The sequence below is a fragment of the Bufo gargarizans genome, chromosome 2, assembly GCF_014858855.1.
Source record: "Bufo gargarizans isolate SCDJY-AF-19 chromosome 2, ASM1485885v1, whole genome shotgun sequence".
Lineage (NCBI taxonomy): Eukaryota > Metazoa > Chordata > Amphibia > Anura > Bufonidae > Bufo > Bufo gargarizans.
This window is the reverse complement of record NC_058081.1, coordinates 204,310,478-204,336,475: the sequence shown is the minus strand read 5'-3', so window position 1 is coordinate 204,336,475 and position 25,998 is coordinate 204,310,478. Positions and strand designations below refer to the sequence as shown.

At 43.0% G+C, this 25,998-nt stretch overlaps 1 protein-coding gene across 2 annotated transcripts; it reads right to left on the bottom strand.

Moving 5' to 3' along the window:
- Positions 1-25,998, bottom strand: CALU (calumenin). Of its 2 annotated transcripts, none has more exons than XM_044279932.1 (7): positions 25,914-25,998; positions 21,982-22,239; positions 19,472-19,665; positions 15,829-15,995; positions 6,196-6,256; positions 5,845-6,044; positions 1-2,171 (listed from the first exon to the last, which is right to left on the bottom strand). In XM_044279932.1, the coding sequence occupies exons 2-7, from the start codon at positions 22,200-22,202 to the stop codon at positions 2,067-2,069; spliced, it is 948 nt and encodes a 315-aa protein (XP_044135867.1). In that variant the 5' UTR covers positions 22,203-22,239; positions 25,914-25,998; the 3' UTR covers positions 1-2,066. The 2 variants fall into 2 exon arrangements, with proteins under 2 accessions (XP_044135867.1, XP_044135868.1); XM_044279933.1 differs by lacking the exon at positions 19,472-19,665 and adding an exon at positions 19,224-19,417.

Genomic DNA, 25,998 nt, shown 5'->3' with positions numbered 1-25,998 from the left:
TATTTAAAATCTCTTTTAATTGCAAGTCATGTGTAGAGCTTAACACAGATTGTTTAGCATCCATGAAAATTCTGTAGCCCGACAAACATAGGTGTAGAGGTGCTATTCGGTGACCATAAGCAAAAATAAGTGACTGTTGGAGGGGACTGTCTAAACATCCAGGTTCTATGTAGGCAAACATGGAATTTGTCTCCACATATACCTTTAGGGCTGATTCACATGACCATGCTCGGTCCAGGAAACACAGGCTGTATGTTGACCGCATCTCCCAGACATGAATGGATTGCATCATAGTAATTTATGATACAGTCAGTTCTTATCTGATTGATTATTGTATACATGATGATGTGAGCATAGTACAATAGACCTGCGAGCAGATAGGAACTAATTATTAGGCAGAAATCACAGATGCAGATTTTGGAGCCAAACCCAAAGTGAATCCAAAAAGAAGGGGAGGTATAAAGGAAGGACTAAATTGTTATTCCTAGTTCTGGCTCCAAAACTGCATGCGTTATTCCAGCCTTTACAAATAGGCAGCATTCCTACATTGCAAAGAGGCAATCTCAACAAAAATGGTTTTTCCATTCAGCTTACAAATATTTTGGGAAGAAAATAGACATTGTGGCCAAATATAAAGATGACATTTATTAACGGCTGATTGCATTTAAGGCTAGGAACTGTTTGATGTCCTGTTCTCCAATGTACAATCTGTAAACAATTCTGACAATAGCTGACAGTAAAAAGGTACTGACTGGAACAAATTACTACGATGCAGTAGAAAGGGAGCAGGACAGGCGGCCGACACATGGCCGGTGTTTCCCGGACCGAGCACGGTTATGTGAACCAGCATTTAAGCTGGAATCACACATGCAGTTTTTGGAGCCAAACCCCAAGTGGATCCAAAAGGAAGGTCAAGGACTTAGAATTTTTTCTCACTATTAGATCCAGTTTTGGCTCAAAAGCTGCATCTATTCCAGGCTTTACCAGTACATCAACACTGCAAGAGATAATCTCAACAAAAATTGTTTTTCTATTTAGCTTATGAGTATTTTGTGAAGAAAATAGGCATTGTGGGCGAATATAAAGAAGATGACATTTATGGCTGATTGCATTTCTGGTTAGAAACCGTTCAAAACATTATGTTATTAGTTTGATGTCTTGTTGATTTTCCATCTAGTTTATGCAAATGTACACTATTATAACAGTAAGGTACATTAATAGTCCTGTTACATTACACTGGCTTGATTTGGTTAACTAAATCTATTCCGTATAAGAGGAATAAGAAAAGAAAAATAAAAACTCAAAAGTTTAAAATTCCCTGCAACATCTTGTGTGGATTACTGGACGCACGGTCTAATAGTCTATAACTACAATATCCTGGTGCTTTGGGAACAGTTTAAAAATAAAAAAACTATATACACATATGAAATGATCCAGGGGCCAATACTGAGTTAGTTCTGAAGTTGTAAACTTATAGGCTAATGAGAAAATAGGCAGCAATGTGATTGCTATGGAGAGGACTAAAAACTCACATAGCAGTCTGAGTAAGCATACAATACTAATTCACAAATAAGGCTCTAGGTTTTGTTTGGGTGGCTGGTCCCTGATGAGGACAGTTCCACATCAATTTGTTCTTTGTGAAGTTTCTGCAAAAATTGATCAAAACATAAAAGTGCCATACCAACAACCAAACCGTGGGTTTACAACAAACAGATTAACAAAAATCGAGAAGATAAGTATAACATGGGGCAGCAATAATCAGCAACACTGAAAATGTATGCACCTAAATACTGCATATCAATCCCAGGGATTTAATCAAAAAAAAAAAAAAAAAAGAAAGGAAGAAAATAGTGTTGTCATCATTATGAGGCAGAATTCAGAGAGTAATGTCGACGTGGCCTCTGAAGACTAATCAGTTTAGTTTGCACGTGTCCTCCTCTCTGCGTTTCAGAAAGTCAGTTTACAATAAATTACTTTCACTACGTTCTCTCCACCCGCTGAAGCCCCACAAAGGGGCGAGGTTCCACTGATCGCTGGCTTGAGAGATGGGCGAGTCATCCTCATCTTTAGAATTCATCGTGCCTGACCAGTGCCTCTCCGAAATCTGTAGCCTGACTACCCACGAATAAGTCGTATTTATCCACAATCTCTTCTCGTGTCAGTTTTCCATCCTGGAAGGTAAATAAATGCCTGTGTAAGTAGCCAAGTACCAATCTCTTAAAGGAGTTGTCTGTGTTAACCAAAAATGTGCCCCACGCCACTAAATAACATCAAATACTTTCCTACCATTCTCTATACGCAGCTCTAGTTCTTCTTTCTCTACTTATATATAAGGCTGCAGCAGTGACCTCCCGGTATATGGCATGTCACCTCTGCAGCCTTGTACAGAAACAATGGAAGGAGAAATGGAGAAGCGACAGAACAGCAGGGGAGTATATGATTCTTTTTTTTTTTTTAAAGGGAATCTGTCACCTGGATAATTGATATTAAACCAAAAGTACAGTCCTGATCAAAAGTTTAAGACCACTTGAAAAATGGCCAAAAATCATATTTTACATTGTTGGATCTTAACAAGGTTCCAAGTAGAGCTTCAACATGAAACAAGAAGAAATGGGAGTGAGACAAAACATTTTTTGAACATTCAATTAACTGAAAATAACGATTAAACAGAAATGGGCTGTTTTCAGACGATTCAAATTTTAGGACCACATGCCTTTAAAAAGGCCAAATCTGTGCAAAGATGTGGATTGTCATTTTCTGTCAGGTAGTCACACGTTGTGATGGCAAAGGCAAAAAAACTCCTTTTTTGAACGTGGTCGGGTTGTTGAACTTTATAAGCAGGGTCTCTCACAGCGCGCCATCGCTGCTGAGGTGGGACGCAGTAAGACAGTCATTTGGAATTTCTTAAATGATCCTGAGGGTTAGGCCTCATGCACACGACCGTTGTTGTGTTCCGTTCTGCAAAATGGGGTTCCGTGATCAGTTTTTGTTTCCATGTGTCTTCCTTTATTAAGGCCCTTACTGGTGCTAACTGCACGGCATCTGAGACTGAAGGGCTTCAAAAACAAAAAACTTCTTCAAAGACCTCGTCTCCTTGAACGCCACAGAACTGCTTGTTTGGACTTTGCAAGATGGGACATTCAAAGGTGGAAGAAAGTTTTATTCTCTGATGAGAATTTTTTTTTAACCTCAATGGTCCTGATAGTTTCCAACGTTACTGGCATGACAAGCAGATCCCACCTGATGTTTTCTACGCGCCACAGTGGAGGGGGCACCATAATGGTCTGGGGTGCTTTTTCCTTCAGTGGGACAATGGAGCTTCAGGAAGTGCAGGGGCGTCAAATGGCCGCTGGCTATGTCCAGCTGTTGCAGTGAGCATTCCTCATGACTGAGGGCCCTGGTCTGTGTAGTAACGACTGGGTTTTTCAACAGGACAACGCTACAGTACACAATGCCCGCAGGACAAGGGACTTCTTCCAGGAGAATAACATCACTCTTTTGGCCCATCCTGCGTGTTCCCCTGATCTAAATCCAATTGAGAACCTTTGGGGATGGATGGCGAGGGAAGTTTACCAAAATGGACAACAGTTCCAGACAGTAGATGGCCTTCGTGCGGCCGTCTTCACCACTTGGAGAAATGTTCCCACTCACCTCATGGAAACGCTTGCATCAAGCATTCCCAAATGAATTTTGGAAGTGATCAACAATAACGGAGGAGCTACTCATTACTGAGTTCATGTTTGGAAGTTGGATTTCAGTTTTTTTTTTTTTTTTTTTGTTGTGGTCCTAAACTGCCCGTTTCAGTTTATTCGTTGTTTTCATTAAATTGAATGCTCAAAAAATGTTTTGTCTCACTCCCATTTTTTCTTGTTGCATGTTGAAGCTCTACTTGGAACCTTGTTAAGATCCAGCCATGCTAAATATGATTTTTTGCCATTTTTCAAGTGGTCTTTAACTTTTGATCAGAACTGTATGTCCTTACAGCACTTCTTTCCATATGTTTTTCTTTTTCCTTGGAGCGCACTTTGTATCTTCATAAAAATCCACTTTTATCCTTATGCTAATGAGACATTAAGGTGCCCAGAGGGGCGTTCATTCAAAGTTGCCCAAGAACGCCCTCCATCGAGTGCCCGGGGCCACCTCTCTTCGCTCATATACTACGCCCCCAGCATTGCCGTCACGCCCAAGCCCCTCTGGGCACCTTAATGGCTCATTAGCATAATTATAAAAGTGGATTTGTATGAAGCTATAAAGAAAGCTCCAAGGAAAAAGAAAACATATGGAAAGAAGATCTGAAGTGATGTAAGGACATACGTTTGCTTTAATATTGATTATCCAGGTGACAGATTCCATTTAAGGCATTTAGTGCCATGAGGCACATTATAGGTTAACTGTTACAATCCTTTTAATGTAAAGAATACATTTTGTTTATGATCCGTGTAATAATTATAAGCAAGGAGTTAACCAACAGTGCATAGTAAGTTATCGGATTGGCTTCTATGTTAATCATAAAAGCAGCTTATGTATAAGGACCAGCAAGTTCTTTTACCACCCATGTTCCTGCAGGCATACATCTGTTACAGTACGTTTTATTAAAGGGAATGTGTAACCAGCGACCTCTCTGCCCAGCTATTTGCACACACACATAGCTGTGGTTCACCTGATTAAAACACTGTTTTTCTTTTGTTGACCTGAGGCCCTTTCCACGAGTTATAATACTTTTACTTAAAATGCAAATGAAGCCTTCGGTGCAAAGAGGGCATCACCATTGCTCTTGTTACACCCAAGCTCCACTCCTTTCTGTGGTCAGACCCTCTCACTGCTTTACCATTGCCTGGTCCTGTCAAAGCAGCCACAGAAAGGAGCAGAGCTTGGGTAGAACGATTTTGTCACTGATGACCTCGTTGAACTAAAACATCTAATGTGCATATTAATAAAAATTATAACTTGGGAAAGGAGCCTTGGCTTAACAACCGAAAACAGTTCTTTAATCAGGTGAAGTAGAGATATTTGTCTATGCACATAGTTGGATAGGGAGGTTGCTAGTGACAAACTCCTAAAGTTGCCCGTAGGAAACAGACTTCCAGTTGCCAATGTATCAAGCGGGCGAGAAAAAAAAAAAAAAGGGGACGCTGTTTATCACAAAAAGATGACATCAGAAAGTGGTGATATTTTTTGCACACCCTGCATATCAAGTTCCATCTCCACCAAACTAATGACCCTTTTGGGATAGGGGCGGGGTGTTCATACAGAAAAGAAAATGACATAGCTTAGAGTAATAAAGCGGTTGTTGTCAGCCTTTCCCAACGTTGATAAGTTATAACTTCACTAAGGAAATATACATGCATACACCCCATAGTCCAGGAAAATAAAATATCAGACAGTGTTCACACACAAGGCTACTTTCACACTGCCGTTTTGGTTTCCGTTTGCGAGATCCGTTCAGGGCTCTCACAAGCGGTCTAAAACGAATCCGTTTTGCCCTAATGCATTCTGAATGTATAAAGATCCGCTCAGTTTGGCTGTTCCCCCTCCATTCCGCTTTGGAGGCGGACACCAAAAGGCTGCTTGCAGCGTTTCTGTGTCCGTCTGACGAATCTGAGCCAAACTGATCCGTTTTCACTGACACAATATGGCACAATAGAAAACTGATCCGTCCCCTTTCAATGGTGTTCAAGACAGATCAGTTTTGGCAATGTTAAAGATAATACAAACGGATCTGTTCTGAACGGATGCATGCAGTTGTATTATCGGTGCGGATCATGACGGATACGCACCAAACAGTAGTGTGAAAGTAGCCTAGTAGCCTAACCACCGGAAGATAGAGGCCCCCACAACTGTTACCTTGTTTTGATCAGATTCATAGACAAGGTGTCGAGCCTCGGCTTCAGCGTGGTCATAGTCAGATGGTAGGATCCAATCTTTAGTTTCCTCTTTATCCATTTTTCCATCGCGGTTCTTATCTCTGAACTCAACAAACTGTTCTCTCTCAGTTCTCACCCACTCTGGCTCGTCAGCATCTCCATCATGGCTGTACATATCGCCTGCAATGTATAAAACATAAGTACTGATCAAACAAATATTATTTCACTGAGGTTTTGCAAACACAGTAGTGAGGGTTCTTTCAAAGAACTGGGAGTCCATTTTTCTAGTGGTTATATAGCAAACTGTGCATTTATGTGACTATATGCTCACCTATATATTCATTCAAGTCAATCACGCCATCTCCATTTTTGTCAATATCTTCCATTGTTTCCTGTAGGGTATTAAAACAAAAAGTTCTCAAGAAAAGAAAAGACACACTGAGATTTTATTTGCATATGTTATGGAACATGAGAAAGGACACAGCAGTTCAAGATGGAAAGCAATGAGAAACTAGGAATTCTGAGGCATAAGGCAGTTTCTATTTAACCCTCTCATCAGGGACTGTATGGGCATAAGCTCACAGCTGCCCTGAGGGCAGGCATGGAGAGGACAGCTGCCAAGGCAAGTATTACGACTGCCCAGCACGCAGTTGTCATCACAAGTGTATCTTAATCCCTTGAGGTCCAGGCCAATTTTAAAAATGATGCTTTAGATGTTTTCTCATCTCCTACCAAGGGTCATAACTTTATTTTCCACTGACATAGCCATATGAGGGCATTTTTTTGTTTTTTGTTGAGGGATGAGTTGTACTTTTAGATGGTATTATTTAATGTTCCATTTATTTACATTTAACTGTAAAAACACAGACACGCACACACACAGTGGTCCCTCACGTTACAAAACTAATTGAAAATAATTTGAAACCATTGTAACTTGAGTCCATAACTCTATGGAAAGTCAGTAATTGGTTCCAAAGCCCCTCCCCAGTATTAAAAACTTTGGTGGCTGTGGCCACAGAGTCCCCTCATTGGTGGCAGTGGCAGCTTCTGATCGGAGTCCCAGCAGTGTAATTGCAGGCTCCGATCGGTTACCATGGCAAAAAAAAAAAAAAAAAGACACCTAAATATTAAGTATAAATCACCCCCTTTCCCAATTTTATATATAAAATACAATAAATAAAATATTGCCACGTCCGAAAAGTCCAAACTATTAAAATATAAAATAAAAAACTCATATGCAGTGATGCCGTAAAATAAAAAAAATAAAATAAAAACTGCGCAATTAGCAATTTTTTTTAAGTCCCCTTTCCCCCCCCAAAAAATAGGATAGGACTGTTCGATTATGGGTGAGATGTTCCATAAAATGCGGAATGCACGCAGCTTTTTGGGCGTTTCACTGCTGCAGGTACACTTTAAAGGGGCAGGGTGCTGTGGATGACACTGTTAAGGGAGCGGAGTGCTGTGGAGTTGACAGTTCAGGGGGCAGGTAGGGTGGCCATTCAGGCCATCCTCAAAGACGGACTTAAAAACCCTGCACCCAGGTCCTGCAAAAACCACGCCCCCAATCCTGTTAGACCACGCCCACTCCCAGTGCACATCCAACAGGGATTGAAAAAAACTGGAGATCAAAATAGACTTCTGTCAGCTACAGGGGTGGGAGGGACGGTGACCTCCTCCCTGCAGCTCATGCTCAGACAGCACAGTGCTGCTGTCTGAGAGTTAGATATTCCCCAAAAATGCATTAGCCAATAGAAGCCTGGTCACATGACCGCTATCAGCCAATAGAAGCTCGCAGGCCCTTAGTTTCCACATACACAAAGTTTTACACCAGATTTCCATAACAACCCAGCCATTTTTCTTCACTGCTGTAGGTCAGCTTTAAAGGGGCAGGGTGCTGTGGATGACACTGTTATAGTGGATACGGTCAATAGGCCAGATTTATCATTAGTTCAGGTCAGAATAATGGAGTGAAAAAGTCCCCCAAAAAGTCCCAAACACTAAAACTGCGCAGAAATTTGCGACTTTTTTTATGCTCTGCACTATGCTCGCCAGTTTTCTGAAAGTGGGCGTGTTTTCTTATGTAAATGAATCTCTAGACAGATTTACTATTGGGACTATTTACAAAGTCGCAAAAAAGTTGCAATTTCACTCCAGTGAGGACCATGCATATCTTATGAGATTTTTTAATAGAACATGCGACTTTTTCATAAAAACGTGCAACTTTTTCGTAAAGATGTGCGACTTTTGTAAAGCTGCTTACTGACGATAAACTGCTACCGTCAAACCACATTTATTAGTCTTGGCTAAAACTGACTTTAGCCATATGTTAAAGTGGAGTGAGCTGTCAGAGTCATGATAAATCTGGCCCAATATCTTTTATTAATGACATACACAAACATTAAATGAAATAGATTAAATATATCAGTGCGAAGTAGGGCTGCAACGATTAATCGATTATATTCGATAACTGGATTCGTTGTCGACGAATCCAGTTATCGAATAATCGCCGATTCGTTGCTATGCGGGCGGGGGGGCGGTCGCTGCATCTTTATTTTACCTTTTTACAATGACGTTCCTGTAACAGCCAGGCAGAGCGGACGGCGGCGTAACGTCACTCACTCACGTGACACGCCTGCTCCGCCTCCTTCATTCATGAAGTGGGCGGAGCAGGTGCGTCACGTGAGTGAGTGACGTTACGCCGCCGTCCGCTCTGCCTGGCTGTTACAGGAGCGTCATTGTAAAAAGGTAAAATAAAGATGCAGTGATTAGTCCGACTTATAAGCATTGGGGCCGGGGCTGTTATGGGGAGGGGGGAGGATCTGTCTATGGCACTGTTATGAGGAAAGGGATCTGTGCACTGTTATGAGGAAAGGGATCTGTGCACTGTTATGCCCATAACAGTGCACATATCCCCCTCTCCATAACTGCGCCGCCCACAGATCCCCCTCTCCATAACTGCGCCGCCCACAGATCCCCCATAACTGCGCCGCCCACAGATCCCCCATAACTGCGCCGCCCACAGATCCCCCATAACTGCGCCGCCCACAGATCCCCCATAATAGTGTCGTCCACAGATCCCCCATAATAGTGTCGTCCACAGATCCCCCATAATAGTGTCGTCCACAGATCCCCCATAATAGTGTCGTCCACAGATCCCCCATAATAGTGTCGTCCACAGATCCCCCATAATAGTGTCGTCCACAGATCCCCCATAATAGTGTCGTCCACAGATCCCCCATAATAGTGTCGTCCACAGATCCCCCATAATAGTGTCGTCCACAGATCCCCCATAATAGTGTCGTCCACAGATCCCCCATAATAGTGTCGTCCACAGATCCCCCATAATAGTGTCGTCCACAGATCCCCCATAATAGTGTCGTCCACAGATCCCCCATAATAGTGTCGTCCACAGATCCCCCATAATAGTGTCGTCCACAGATCCCCCATAATAGTGTCGTCCACAATTTGTTTTAATATGGCCTTTGAACATCATTTTTCAAGTAAGATCATATAAACCTCTCTGTTTTGTAATTTTGTCGTTTTTCCCGATTAATCGTAGAAATTAATCGGCAACTAATCGATTATTCAAATAATCGTTAGCTGCAGCTCTAGTGCAAAGTCATCTCTCCATATCCTGACACCCATAACTTTTATCATTCTGTTGATGAAGGTGTGAGAGGGCTCTTTTTTTTTTTTTTTGTGGGGTTAGCTGTAGTTTCTATTGGTATATTTTGCAGAACATGGAACATTTTGTATAATTTTTATTCTAGATGACAGCGTTTACCGTGAAAGATGAATAACATTTTAGAAGGTTGGATGTAGCTATACAAATTAATTTTTTTTATTACTTTATCCATTATATGATAAATGGAGAATTTTTTATTTTTTAATAGTCCCCTTAGGGAACGTGAACATGTGATCATCTAAACAGATGTGTAGTACACCCCTATGAGATGATTTTCAGAAATGATAGCTACACTGCCAACGTAGCACTGAACCAAAGATGGGAAACAATATGAGGGACCACTGAATTAGGAACAGTGTCAGTGTACACCCTGACTTCGGCTTTGCCAAAAAATACAGACCGTGAATGGGAGTGGGAGAACTTATTTACTGAGAAAAAATTGCATCTTGAGGACTTCCGGTTCCGTCGCTGGGATGCAAAGTGTGGAGTGAGAGAGCTCCGACCTTCCCTCATCTAAATCTCAGAACCCGGCACGTTTAACAGACAATAAAGGGTCCTACCGAGTCAGGAAAGGACTTCTGCATAACAAGGCATTCCGGTCCATGGACTGATATCTACTCTGGAGCGGCAGCAGACCAATACGGAGCAGAAAAGCCCCGACTAAAGAGACCGCACCACCAACTCCCGCCCTGCTTCTCTGGTTAGTGCCGCAGACACAGACTCACCAGCACATATCCAACCAGGGGAAGCCTCCGAAACACCTAAAATCTATTACAAATCGTTGGCCATTGAAATGGCAAGGCATCTCGCTCCAGATATTAAGGAGACGCTCTCCAAGACACTATCGCAATCTTTGCAGCAGCTGCACGAAGCAGTAGCGTGGCACGATTCAAGATTGGAAGAGCTGGAACAGAGAGTGGCCTTGGTGGAAGAGGATACATCTAAATCAAACCAGGCCGTACAAGAGCTTTTTAAAGCAGAATATCATCCTGAAAGACCGTCTGGAAGACCTGGAGAATCGCTCCAGACGGAATAATGTGAGAGACTCTTGGGCTTACCAGAAAGTAACAAACCGCAAGTCCTCAAAGACATATGCGAGAGGGAATTGCCAATGGCCCTCGCACTGGAGGGTAGACACAAAGTGGAGAGAGCTTATTGTATTGGCCCAGTGCCAGATATGCATCACCAAAAACAGATGGCACTCGGGGTTTTACACCTAGATCCCGCCAACTTATCAAGCGGTATCTGGACTACTGCGATAAAGATTAAATTCTCTGAACATTTAGAATGTTTATGTGAGCTACCAATCTCTCTCAGGTCTAGATGTAACAAGGTTGTACCCTAACTTAATAGCAGATCATAACCAAATTATATTATTATGAGAGTGATCTCATGGAATGTCAAAGGTTTAAGGTCTCCACATAAGAGGAGGATGGTGCTCCAGCACTTAAAAAAAAAATTGAAACCAGATCTTGCGCTCTTACAAGAAACACACTTGACAGATGCAGATTTTACCAGAATGAATAAGCTTTGGGTGGCCAGGTTTGGGGCTTTGCTTCAGTCCAGTGTAAAGCAGGAGTGTTGATTCCGATAAATAAAAACCTAAATTGTCAGGTCCTGGGGTCCACATCAGATGATCAGGGTCGTTGGGTGCAAATCTCACTGTTGATTCAAGATACGCAATTTAGTATTTATAACATTTATGGTCCAAATTCTAATAATGCCCGATTCTTCAAAGATCTGGAGGGTATATTATTAGTTGACCATTGCTCCAACAAAATTGTGGGAGGCGACTTTAATTCGGTAGTCCAGGGGATGGAGGACAGGAAGCACGACTCGGCCAGGTCGGGGGGAGATGTGGACCTCAGGACAGGGTTTTACACCCAATGATGGAGGGGGTGGGGTTGTTGGATCCCTGGAGGCAAATACATCCAGATGAGAGGAGTTTCACCTTTTATTCTCATGTGAAAGATTCCTGGTCCCGTATTGATTATATTTTAGTTCATCATTCCTTGCTTGATAAAGTGGAGATTTCAAACATAGGAGACATGATTATATCAGATCATGCCCCGGTCTTATTAGATCTAAGATATACTTACCCTAGAGGTTCCGATTACCTATGGAGGTTTACCTCTAACTTGACTTCAGATGAAGACTTTGAGAATAAAATTGATAGGTTGGTGGGAGGAATATCAAGATAATAACAATCCACATAGATTCACCAGTTATTTTGGAATGCTTCCAAGGCAGTTATGAGGGGAAGGATAATGAATTATGTCTTTGGAATAAAGAAGAAAGTTCAACTTCAGTTAAAGCAGGAGAGTTTTAAGGTCAGGCAATCGTATCAGGAATTCACTAAAAATCCCTCGGGGGAAAACAAGTCGAAGTGGGTGGAGGCACGTCAGGAGTTTGACGCCAGTAAAAGAGATAGAGAGTCCCTGAGATGCACATATTTTGAAGCAGCTATGCATAGGTTCGGTAATAAGGCTGGGCGTTTACTTGCTAATTTAGCTAAAGGCCAAAGAAAACCCGAGTTTATTTCCAGTCTAAAAGATCAGAAAGGGGAGTTGGTCACGGACCCAGTAGCCATTAACTCTATTGTAGGGAATTACTATGAAGATCAAACCAAGGCCAGTCTAGCTGATACCCTTCTTGGCCAGGTTAATTTACCACGAATTAGCTCGGAACAATTACAACATTTGAATGCTGATATCACTATTGAGGAACTCCAGTCAGTTATTAAACAGCTGGGGAACGCAAAAGCTCCTGGACCTGATGGTTTCACTGGAGAATACTACAAAGGGCCGATTTCTCAAGTGTCCCTCACTTTACTGAAACTATTTAACGAAGTAGTGCCGGGCGCATCCAGATAAGGATAACATCTCGTACATAAAATTACTACCTAAGCCGGGGAAAGATCCTTTGCTACCAGGGTCTTATAGACCCATTTCCCTTATCAATATTGATACCAAGATCTTATCTAAAATCCGAGCTGACCGCTTAGCTAAAGCTTTGCCTTCCCTGATTGCACCAGAGCAGGTTGGGTTTGTACAGGGTCGTTCGACTGTGACCAATATTAGAACTGTTCTGACTGTCTTGGATAGGGTAAAACCAACCAAGAAAGGGCGAGTTCCCAGCCATGCTCACCATTGACGCAGAAAAAGCCTTTGATAATGTCAGGTGGGCTTGGCTGGAGGCAGTCCTGGATAAATTGGGATTCACTGGATCATTTAGGGTCTTCTTGTCTAAGCTATATGATAACCCCAAGGCGAGGGTCTTCACGCAGGGTCATCTCTCAAAGCCATTTGAACTCCAAAAAAGGAACACGACAGGGGTGTCCTCTGTCTCCCCTCCTGTTTAATTTAGCACTTGAACCGTTAGCTAGGAGTTTATGTCAAACGGATCTGTTCGAGGGGATGACAGTAGGGAACAGACAGGTAAAGGCAGCCTTATTTGCCGGTGATATTTTATTCCTAGCCAAACCAAAAGAACATATTGGGAGGATAAAGGAGGCGTACGCCCGTTTTGGGACCTACTCGGGTCATAGGATAAACCTCACTAAATGTGAACTTCTTACTTTAGCTCAGGAGGTGAGGGGGACACACCAATTGATCTCTCGTTTTGGTATCACCTAGGTCAAATCACATTTCACTTACCTAGAGATAAAGGTAGGCAAGGATCCTCACTCTGTCTAAAAGGTTACATTTCCCCCCTCTGATCTCCAAAAAACTTTCCTTAGCTGGTATATGTCATCTTATCAAAGTGAGCTTGTCTAAACTCCTATACCCACTCCAAACTATCCCTCTACTTCTCAGTCATGTCGATGTCAAACTCTTGGAAAGTAGATTTATCCAATTTATTTGGAATGGGGAAAAAATAAAAATAAATATAGAGAATCTCTCTAGAAAAGCTCAAGTTATGTAAAGCACAAGGGAGTTTCAATTTCCCTGATGTACGTGGTTATAACCTCACTTGTATCAGTAGACACATTTTAGACTGGGTAAATAAAACATCATATTACTCTAACTTAAATCTTGAACAACAACTAGCAGGACCTTGGGACCTAGTAGCATTATTGTATACAAAGATCCCTAACCTTCCATTCCCAATCAAAAGATCTCTAGTCTTGAGGGACACAATAATAACTTGGAAAGTTCTCAGGAAGCAGTTCCACCTCCCTTATCAGATTTCCAAACATCTCCCCTTAATAAACAATCCCAGTTTTGACCCTGGAAGGCATAGCTTGATCTTCAGGGAATGAGCAACTAAAGGGATTAAAAAGGTGGGGAACCTCTTCCATGGGAGAGAGAATCATTGGGCGACCTTAACAGAATTGGAGGAGAAGTGGGGGCTCTTAGGGTCTACTTCTTTTCCTTATTTACAAGTAATGAGCTACAGTAAAAGTCTCACCAGAGATCTTTCTAAGGAGGGGTTACATAATTATTTTGATTCATTTCTTAATCTCAAAGTTAAACCATCAATAACCTTGCTGTGCCAAGTTCTTAGAGACAGATGGACAACTAGGGATCCCAAAACAATATTCAGAAAATGGGAGCAGATTCTGGAGATAAAAGATCTCAAAACATTCATGCTGGCTTGATAGAGTTATGTAAGGCAGTCATAAATGAGCAGTGGAGGGAGACTCATGTTAAAACTCTGCATCAAGCGATTTACGGTTTTAATTTACCTAAGACCCCTGGGAATTCGGAGAGATTAATAGCCTGTCCCAAATGCTTGATGCCAAAAACAGATCTATTCCATGGCCTATGGTGTTGCCCCAAATTGGAGAGATTCTGGAAACAGGTGGGTTTGATGCTAGTTAAGATTGGTGGTCCTCAGAAGGATATATCCCCGTCTATGGTAATCTTACACACGGAAAAAGTCCAGGGGAACCCGGATGAGGGGGCGGGGGGTTGGTATTAGAGTCTTATCACCTGTGGCCTATGGTTGCCAAGAGATGTATCTTGAAGCTATGGCTTAAACAGGAGACTCCGACACTGGTAATGGTTATAAGTCAGCTCAGCCAAACCTTTCGTTTAGAGTGGCTTGAGTCACTCAAACAAAGAAATACTAGGTAAAAAAACTTTATTATACCTGGAAAAGGTTTGTTTTGGAAAACATTCCAGAGTCAGAGTACCCGAAAATAATGGGACCTTTCAAGCTAACATCCTGGTACCTGCTAGAGGATATTAAGAATAACTTAGGGAACCTGAAAGTTAGCTGATCTTGATTTCTCATGTACATGCAATATCATCTTTGTAAAAAGCGATTACACAAAGTTATGATCTTGGGAGAGATTGTCGGACGCGATTGGATATGTTATGATTTGGAATAATGTTTTATTCCTTTGTGGGTCATTTATGCCTTTGAGGGAGGATGTTTATTAGTATCTTTATGTACACTGATTTTTCATTGTACAGACATGGAAGCATTATTTTGTAATAAGAATATTTTATTACAGTAAAAACAAAAAATCAATAAAGAAATGTTTGAAAAAATAGCATCTTAATAAAGAAATATAATAACAGAGTCAGCATATGCAAGGTAAATCAGCTCAGTAGTATGGCAGTGTATTAAAGGTGTCCCTTCAGTCCTGGAAGCTCCAAGAAACTCGTACAAATGATGAGTGGGCCACGGACCCCTGTAAATATCACACCAAACATATCCTAAAGATCTATTCACCGTCTCAATAGAAGCTTAAAAGGGGTCATCTCACTTCAGCATATTATGTAGAGATAGTTATTACAAGGCAGTTACTAACATATTGTGATTATCCATATTGCCTCTTTTGCTACCTGGATCAATTTTCTTCATCACATTATACACTGATCGTACCCTGGGGTTATGACCACCTTGCAATCCAGCAGCTGTGGCCAGGCTTCTACACTATAGGAAACAAAGCGATGGGCTCTCTAGTAGCTGGGTACCGTAGAAGCGCACATAGGCAAGCATGCACAGCAGCTCCTGTCCCAGTCACCTTGTATCTGTGCTTCAGCATTGACCGTTACCCCTGGAAATGAGCAGTGTATAAAGTGATGGAAAAATGAATCAAGCCAGCAAAGGAGACAATATGGACAATCACAATACATTAGTAAGGGCCCTGTTTTAACTTTCTCTACGTAATAAATGCCATTTCCTGAAGCGAGACAACCCCTTTAATTCCAAGTAAATGTCAGATTGGTGGGGAGGGATATGACTCTCCGTCAACCAGACGTCTGAAAAGGTGAATGGGACCCAAAACCACTACTAAGTATACGTGTGAGACTTGCCAGTACTTACCAGCACAACTATATCTTTCATGTAGTCATACTCTTCAGGGTGCAGGAATGCTGTGAACTCCTCTTTGGTAGCAATGAGATCACCATCCTTATCGGCCATTTTAAAGCGACGCTCGTCTCGAGCCATCATCTGGTTATAGTTAAAACTGTTGTCAGGATCTGGATCATCTAGGACAGGAAGAGGAAGGCAGCAATTACAGACTGAATAGACAGCCTGATAAAGGATTAAAAATGATGAAAAGCAAATGGTTAATGCATTACACAATTAGTGACTTGGGATATAAAACCCAAACATGTAAACCAGACAGTAAGTAAAAGGTACCCGAAATAAACAAAAAAATAAAAAACAGCAACACTAAGGCCTCTTGCATACGACCGTATGTATTTTGCAGTCCGCAAAAAATCCGGATGACAATCATACGCCTTCTGTATTTTGCGGAACGGAACAGCTAGTCCTTCATAGAACAGTACTATTGTTCGTAATGCGGACAAGAATAGGACAAGTTCTATCGTTTAGCGGAATGGATATATGGAAACTGAATGCACCTTCCGTTTTTTTTTTTTTTTTGAGGACCCATTGAAATGAATGTTTCTGTATACGGTCCGCAAAAAAAAAATGAAAAAATAAAACACGGAATGGAAACAGAATGAAAATACATTTGTGTGCAAGAGGCCTTTGATAGCCTTCATTTGCGTGATTGTATGTGTAAATATAATTCTGCAATTCAGAGCAGCAAAAGTGCATATATTAGGTCTTCTCCTTTCTCCAGAAGGCAAAATAACACACCCAAATTGCAGAGCGAAAGAAATGCACGGTATGGAGCTGTCCGCAATAGCTTCAAATAAATACCCAAAACTGACAAATTAGGACAGCAATTTATATAATATAAAACAAGTTTTTATTGAACATATACTTATTTAAAACATTTGTTAAAATCCATAGATATTAGCAGCATTAGGCTACTTTCACACTAGCGTTCGGTGTCCGCTTGTGAGCTCCGTTTGAAGGGGCTCACAAGCGGACCCGAACGCTTCCGTCCAGCACTAATGCATTCTGAGTGGACGCGGATCCGCTCAGAATGCATCAGTCTGGCAGCGTTCAGCCTCCGCTCAGCAGGCGGACACTTGAACGCTGCTTGCAGCGTTCGGGTGTCCGCCTGGCCGTGCGGATGCGTCCAGACTTACAATGCAAGTCAATGGGGACGGATCCGTTTGAAGATGACACACTATGGCTCAATCTTCAAACGGATCCGTCCCCCATTGACTTTACATTGAAAGTCTGGACGGATCCGTCTGAGGCTATTTTCACACTTAGAAATATTTTAACAATATAATGCAGACGGATCTGTTCTGAACGGAGCCACCGTCTGCATTATATAAGCGGATCCGTCTCAGACGGATCCGCTCTGAACGCAAGTGTGAAAGTAGCCTTAGTCACACAGGAATAATATCCACAGATCTGTCACTTATAATACATATAAATAGCAATTAATCTCCCAGGCTATGGGTAACAATGAGCCCCAGCCCTAAGTTAATACATAAAGTGCACAGTGCCACAAAATACAGATTACATACAGGAGAAAAATGCTGTAAAATATACAGACCAAGATAGTCCTTGAGAAAGCGACCGCGAAACACGTGTCGCTTTCTCAAGGACTATCTTGGTCTGTATATTTTACAGCATTTTTCTCCTGTATGTAATCTGTATTTTGTGGCACTATGCACTTTATGTATTAACCTAGGGCTGGGGCTTGTTGTTACCCATAGCCTGGGAGATTAATTGCTATTTATATGTATTATAAGTGACAGATCTGTGGATATTATTCCTGTGTGACTAATGCTGCTAATATCTATGGATTTCATATATGTTCAATAAAAACTTGTTATTCTATATTATATATATTTGTCAGTTTTGGGTATTTATTAGAAGGCAAAATAAGCCTGGAATAATGGGCACTCCAATGCTTTTGCACATGAAATACAAACTCACCAGGAATATTTTAAAAGTTGCATCCATACATTTTGAACCCTTTCTTTATGGGCAGCTGTCATGTGACCCCAATCTGATCACCAGACCTCCTGCATAGAAAGAAGGTCAGTCTCTCCTTTGCGGCTGACTTCTTGTTAATTACAGGGTTACAACATCTATGACATCCCTGTTGGCAGCACTCAGACACCTCTCCTCCCTTGTCGTTCCTTTGTACATGCCCCCATGCAGAGTGCTGCTGAAGATATCATTTGAGGCTTGGATAGAATTTAGAAGCATACAGCCATGTAGGTTAGGTGCTGTGCAACATAAATATACCTTTCATGTGAACATCTGGTCCTTTAAAAGGGTTTTCTAAGATTTTAATACTGATGACCTATGCTGTGGATAGGTCATCGGTATCTGAACGGTGATGGTCCAACACCCGGGACCCCAGCCAATCAGCTGTTCAGGAAGATAGTGGCGCTTGCAGTAGTGCCATGGCCTTCTCGCTGCTTTCCCTAGGCCAGTGACGACACGTTCATCAGTCATGTGGCCTAGGCGCAGCTCAGCCCCATTCTCTTGGATGGGGCTGAGCACGACACCAAGCACAGCTGCTATGCAAGCTGTACTTGGTGAACACAGAGAAGGCTGTGGCGTTCACAGAAGCGCCAGTGTCTTCTGAAACAGCTGATCGGCGGGGTCCTGAGTGTCACCCCCACAATCAGTAATAAAATCTTGGAAAACCCTTTTAATCTTGAGAAACTTTATTTTTAGGTTTTCAGTGCACCATGGGAGGGACAGAGGAGTGGAACATTATTTCAACTGTGTACTACGAGAATAAATATGTGCCTAAAGTATTTAGTAAAACATATGCTTAGTTTAAAGGAGTTGTCCAGGATTTTACTATTGATGGCCTATCCTCAGCATAGGCCATCAATATTTGGTGTCTGGGTGTCTGACACACCTCGAATCAGCTGTTTCTGCATAGCTCCGGCGTCAGAACTGGAGCACCGTTTCTATTCACATCAAGCAGTGCTGCAGTAACCAGCTCCATCAACTACACAATGGACAGAGCTGTGTAATTTCAGGGTGGCAGCTACTGCAAAAAAAGCTGTTCATCGGAGGTGCCCCCATCGATCAGATATTGATGACCTATCCTTAGGATATGCCATCAATAGTAAAATCCTGGATAATCCCTTTAAAAATTAGAAATGTATTTATTGCTTCTCCTAAGTTTAAGGAGCTGAATTGTAATTTGTTAATTATTCAGAACTACCATATGGTATGCATCCCCTACATTTATTTCCAGTTATACAATAATTATTAAAATGTCAACTGTTGCATCTACAGCAGAAATGTTTTATACATGGATTTTTTGTCAGCCCAGGCACTGTACCCATCCAGTGTCAAAATTTCCCTTCCCTTACCCAGGTAAGTGCCATAGGTGACATTTCTGTACTCGTCCCATGATACGAATCCATCCTGGTTCATGTCAAACTCCTGCCATTGCCGCTCCACGTTGTCGTATACATATCTCATTTGAGCTTTCTTGATCCATGCTGTGAGCTCCCCCTCCGTCACAAACCCATCATTATCCAAGTCTATTTTACTTACAATGATTCTAAAAAGACAAAATAGCACGAATAAAGGTAATGCAACAAAGGCAAGCACCTACCGAATATGTAACCATAGGTGGCATTTTTGTATTCTTCCCAAGACACCAGGTTGTCACCATTGAGATCATGACCCTTCCATTGTCGCTCTACGTCCTCATAAATCCACCTCTTCTGTGCAAATTTTATCCAATCCCTTAGCTCCTCGACTGTTACAAGACCATCCTTGTCTGCATCTATCTTACCCACAATCTTTCTGTGGGGCCATGGCAGCACCCAACAAGAAAAGAAAAAAAAAATGTTAGAAGGCCATAAGCATGGTACTGTAGAATAGTAAGTAAGGACTGCGTGCAAGTTTCAATATGAATTGTAGCCAATTCATAAGTATCATGTCACTACTCAAGTAGTATTGAGACCTTGTCCAAATATTAGTACATGCAAAGAAAATAGTCTGCTAGTTCAGGGCAAGACAAATGTTAGCTTTAAAAATTGTTTTCCAGGGGCGGAATTGGTTAAAGGGGTTTTCTGAGTGTTTTATACTGAAGACCTATCCTCAGGATAAGTCATCAGTATGTGATTGTTGGGTGTCACCCCCAATGATCAGCCTACCAAGCACAGCAACATCCACTTGATAGTGGCTGTGCTTAGTATCACAGCTCAGCCATTCACTTGAATGGGACTAAGCTGCGCTGAGGCCATGTGATCTATGAATGTGACATCACTTGCTTAGGAAGAGCTGATCGGTGGGTTGCCAAAAGTCAGACCGGCATCAATCAGCTACTGATGTTCTATCCCAAGGTCACAGGTCATCAGCATAAAACACTCGGACAACCCCTTTAATTTAACAATAATCAATACTCTCCTAACCATTGTGACGCCACTGCTTTCGTCCCTGCTGCTATTCCTGGGTCCTAGGTTTCACACGCAATAAATGGCTTGGACTGCCCGCTCAGCCAATCACTTGCTGCAAAGATTACCTGAGTGGGCAGTCCTAGCCATTTCCTGGGTGTTGAGCCCGGGACCAAGAAATGGAGAGCAGCAGGGACTGGAGCAGCGCCAGGAGATCCATGGGGGAGTATTCAATTATTTAAAACCCATTCTGCCCCGTTTTCTTTTTCTATATACCCCCGGAAAACCCCTTTAAAGAGATTCTGTTTTCGATATGGAGCTGTTCATATCATCCTCTCAGTCTCCATTATCTAATTAAAAATATACTAGTTTTACCACCACCTGTCCTTTCATTTGGGATAAAAATCGGTTTTATTAATATGCTAATTTCCTTACTAGCGTGCCCAAGGGGCTGTTCCTCCAGCCGTGCCCCTTATCTCGTAGCCAAGCGCCGCCCCACTGCTAATTATGCATTACTCTCATCGCCGATGGAGCGCCGTGATCTCGCGCATGTGCCCTAAATCCACTGGTCAGCACCCGCGCAGTGTCCTGGCAGCAGCCTCAGCGAACGAAGCGCGCATGCACCAGCTGTCTGCGCACTTCGCCCGCGGGCACTGACCAGTGGATTTAGGGTGCATGCGCGAGATTACGGTGCACCATCGGCGATGAGAGTGCATAATTAGCAGTGGGGCGGTGCTGGGCTACGAGATAAGGGGCGCGGCTGGGCACAAATGGCCGGAGGGACAGCCCCTTGGGCATGTTAGTAAGGTAATTTGCATATTAATAAAACCGATTTTTATCCAAAATGAAAGGACAGGTGGGGGTAAAACTAGTATATTTTTAATTAGATAATGGAGACTGAGAGGATGATATGAACAGCTCCATATCGAAAATCTTGATGACAGAATCCCTTTAATTTAAAAAATAAAAGTTCTCCCTTGTTTGCATAGATTGATTTTTTGCCTCTTACTTATGGCATTCAATCATGTGACATGTAATATCAATTGATTTATACATTTATTAAACCAACGATTAGGTATGTCAGCATATTTACAAACGGGGGGGGCAGGAAGTGCCCAAAAATTCTGAGAGTGCCGCTTTAATAAGAAATGAATTCCATTTGGTAATAAGCATTTGTTAAATAGGTGTTGGCCAAAACCATTTAGTTTACTATACTAGGAGCCATTCAAGAAAATGAATGCCCCCTTATAGGTAAATGACCACATAAAAGAAATGCTGCAGATTTTCTCTATGTATTTGCGCATGGAAAATCTGCAGTAGATTTCAGCATCAGCCATGTGTAGGGAATTGTGGCAGATGTTTCCACGGCATGTGTGGCTACCCCAACAGCTGATAACTAGCCTCTAAGTACTGGCAGAAATCTGCTGAATACAGAAAGTGCATGAAAATGGTGCAAATCACCAGATAGGACTGTAAATAAGACAGGTTTGTAGGAATGTTGCAAAAAAGCTTTTTTTTTCTTTTTTTTATGTCAGATAAGATAGACCTCAAGGACGTTCAGAGTTTTGCCGATTTGTTGGCTCCTTTATGAATATAATTCAGATAGTAGTAATTGCTTTTTACCAATGCAAACCGGCTCAACTGGTTGAAATAATAATGGATTTAAAAAATAAATAAATACATAGAACACAACAGGACACAGCCCTGAAGCCAGTGGTCGTACCCCAGTCTTTCCTTGCTCTCCTCTGGTGTCAGCTGGTCGAATGATTTGGCTTCCTCTGCTCCAAGAAAAGCATCATGGTCATAGTCAAAGCTCTGTGCATCATCATGCGACTTATCACTTAGTTGAGGGTCATGATGGACACGATCCTTCTTTTCAGTGGGTTTGGAAAGAGTGCAAGACACCCAAAGCCCAAGGCACAAGATGAGGTAAGTTTTTGCCATTGCTTGGTGATGTGACCAAGGGAACAAACAAGTCAACCTAAAGAGATAATACAATTCTTTATAAATTCTGAGGACATTTTGAAGAAGCAGGAGGACCTAAAAAAAGAACCCTATGGGGTATGAGAAATCATCTAAACTTGATGGAGCTCAGTGGATTCATTAATATGCTGAAAACATTGAATATCTCAACTTTCTATAAGATACTTGACTTTGTACTGCAAGATCATTTTATACCATCCATGGCCAAGCTTGTCTCAAAAGATAGCATCAGAGTGAGCAATCACGAGTAGCTGAGGTTCTACAATGCCTTCAGGGCACAGCTCCATACACAATCATTTACAGGACGCTGTCCTGGAAACAGCCATGATGTAATGGGGTAGAAGCTGTCAAACCTGGAAGCAGAGGCATAACTAGACTTCCTTCACCACAGGCTAGCTGGTACCTAAATACCTCGATAGTGTTAGGCCTTCTAAGAACACATTAGGGCTCTTTCACACCTGCGTTATTGTCTTCCGGCATAGAGTTCCGTCGTCGGGGCTCTATGCCGGAAGAATCCTGATCAGGATTATCCTAAAGCATTCTGAATGGAGTGAAATCCGTTCAGGATGCATCAGGATGTTTTCAGTTCCGGAACGGAACGTTTTTTGGCCGGAGAAAATACCGCAGCATGCTGCGCTTTTTGCTCCGGCCAAAAAAACTGAAGACTTGCCGCAAGGCCGGATCCGGAATGAATGCCCATTGAAAGGCATTGATCCGGATCCGGCTTTAAGCTAAACGTTGTTTCGGAGCATTGCCGGATACGACGTTTAGCTTTTTTAGAGTGGTTACCATGGCTGCCGGGACGCTAAAGTCCTGGCAGCCATGGTAAAGTGTAGCGGGGAGCAGCATACTTACCATCCGTGCGGTTCCCGGGGCGCTCCAGAGTGACGTCAGGGCGCCCCAGGCGCATGGATGACGTGATCGCATGGCACGTCATCTATGCGCATGGGACGCTCTGACGTCACTCTGGAGCGCCCCGGGAGCCACACTGACTGTAAGTATACCGCTCCCCCGCTCCTACTATGGCAACCAGGACTTTAATAGCGTCCTGGCTGCCATAGTAACACTGAAAGCATTTTGAAGACGGATCCGTACACTTGCGTTTTTCCGGATCCAGCGTGTAATTCCGGCAAGTGGAGTACACGCCGGATCTGGACAACGCAAGTGTGAAAGAGGCCTTAAACGGGTTGTCTGAGATTAATCTTGATGGCCTATCCTCAGGATAGTCACCAACATCTGATCGTAGGGGTCCAACTCCTAGCATCCCCACCAATCAGTTGTTTGAAGAGGTAGCTGCACTCGTGCAAGTTCTGCTTCTACTTCAAAATTACCCGCATGTCGTCTCTCTTGTAGAGCTGGCTCAAAGCTAACCAAGCACAGCGCCGTACAGCCTATAGTGGCTGTGCTTGGTATTGCACTTGAACGGGACTGAGCTGCAAACAAGCCATGTGGTTAATAAACGGAACATCACTGTCCTGAGAGGTAGCCGCAGAACTCATAAGAGTGCCACAACCTCTCCAAACAGCTGACTGTCGAGGGGTGCCAGGAGTCAGACCCCCACAGATCAGATATTGATGACTAGGGATGAGCGAATCGACTTTAGATGAAACATCCAAAGTCGATTCGCATAAAACGTAGTTTCAATACTGTACGGAGCAAGTGCTCCGTACGGTATTAGAATGTATTGGCTCCGATGAGCCGAAGTTATTACTTTGCGTAATAACTTCAGAAATTCATTTCTACTGTAAAAAAACATTTCCCGAACTATTCACTCATCCCTAATTTTATATTTATATACACACACACATACACACACACACAAATACACCGATATACATATAATTTTTAATAGAAACATAGAATGTGTCGGCAGATAACCATTTGGCCCATCTAGTCTGCCCAATATACTGAATACTGTGAAGGGCCAGGGGCTATATCTTATATGAAGGATGGCCTTATGCCTATTCCATGCATGCTTAAAGGGTTTCTATCACTTCGCTGCACATATTTAGCTGTCAGACACTAGCGATCCGCTAGTGTCTGCTCTGCCCAACCATCCTAATATAATTGCTTTTGGGGCAGCCGTTTTGCTAAAAAAAGAACTTGTATTAATATGCTAATGAGCCTCTAGGTGCTATGGGGGCGTCATTAGCACCTAGAGGCTCCGTCTACCTTCAGAAACTGCCGCCGCCCAGCGCGTCCCTCCAGCCCGCCCATCTCCTCCTGAATGCGATCCTCCTTGTGAGCGCCTGTATTCGGCGCATGCGCAGTGAATGTCTGATGGCTTCCCTGCTCAGACATCTCCACTGCGCCTGTTCCTCGGAGCACTATGGCGTCATCGCGCAGGCGCAGTGGAGATGTCTGAGCAAGGAAGCGGTCAGACATTCACTGCGCATGCGCAGAATACATACGCTCACAAGGAGGATCGTATTCAGGAGGAGATGGGCGGGCTGGAGGGACGCGCTGGGCGGCGGCAGTTTCTGAAGGTAGACGGAGCCTCTAGGTGCTAATGACGCCCCCATAGCACCTAGAGGCTCATTAGCATATTAATAAAAGTTCTTTTTTTTAGCAAAACGGCTGCCCCAAAAGCAATTATATTAGGATGGTTGGGCAGAGCAGACACTAGCGGATCGCTAGTGTCTGACAGCTAAATATGTGCAGCGAAGTGATAGAAACCCTTTAAACTCCTCCACTGTATTTGCAGCTACCACTTCTGCAGGAAGGCTATTCCATGCATCCACTACTCTCTCAGTAAGGTATCTACCCGATATTACTTTTAAACCTTTGCCCCTCTAATTTAAAACTATGTGCTATCTAATGTAATAACAATAGGCAGCTCACCGGATTCAAAAAGTTAAACAAACCCAAACCGCTATGAGATAGTTGAGCTCCTGCACCTATCTGTAACATATTTCACCCGCACATGACTGCTTACAAGGCTTTTGCTGTCAGTTTCTGGCATTTCCACGGACCTGTCAGAGTCACCAGTGTCCAATGGCTGGCATCTACTGATACAGTAGTAATGATACCTATTTACATAAATTGACTGTTTCAGTAGGTGCTGTGTGCTTAAAGGGGTTGTCCACTAATCCTATATTGATAACCTATCCTCAGGATCAGACCCCTGCCAATCAGCTGTATGAAGAGAAAGCAGTGCTGGTATGAGTGCGGTGACCTCTTCACTGTTTACCTGCTGGCAGTGTACAGTAATTACAGCCCCTCTGCCCCATTCACTTCTATAGGGCAGCTCCCTCCAATGCATAGGTGGGAGCAATACATTCCCATCATCCAGCCGATCGGCAGGGTGCTGTCAGTCAGGACCCACCAATCCTGAGGAGTCATCAAAGAGTCCATACCAACTAACCATCTGCGAAAGAGTCCGAAGAGTTAACTGATCCCCCTATGTCATGTGACAGATCTCCCCTTACAAGGTGTTGATCTGAGATGCCCATTCCAACAGCACAGGGTAACTCTTTCATGCCCAGCGCACCCCCTCCTCACGGTCAGACCATGTTACAGGAGGACCCTCGGGCTGCCCATGTCTTATAAGCCATATACCCGCACCAGGGCTCAGCCGCCTGTGGAAAGCTCATGGGAGACCTCGTCAGTACAGAAGTGCATACACCTCAGTCCCAGCACCCGTTATCCCGGAGCATCTCCCCGTCCCGTTACCTGCACTGTACACAACTGCTCCGCCCGTCCTGAGCTCACACGCCGACACCGGAAGCAGCTGCTTTCCTCAGTGGGCGTGGCTTCC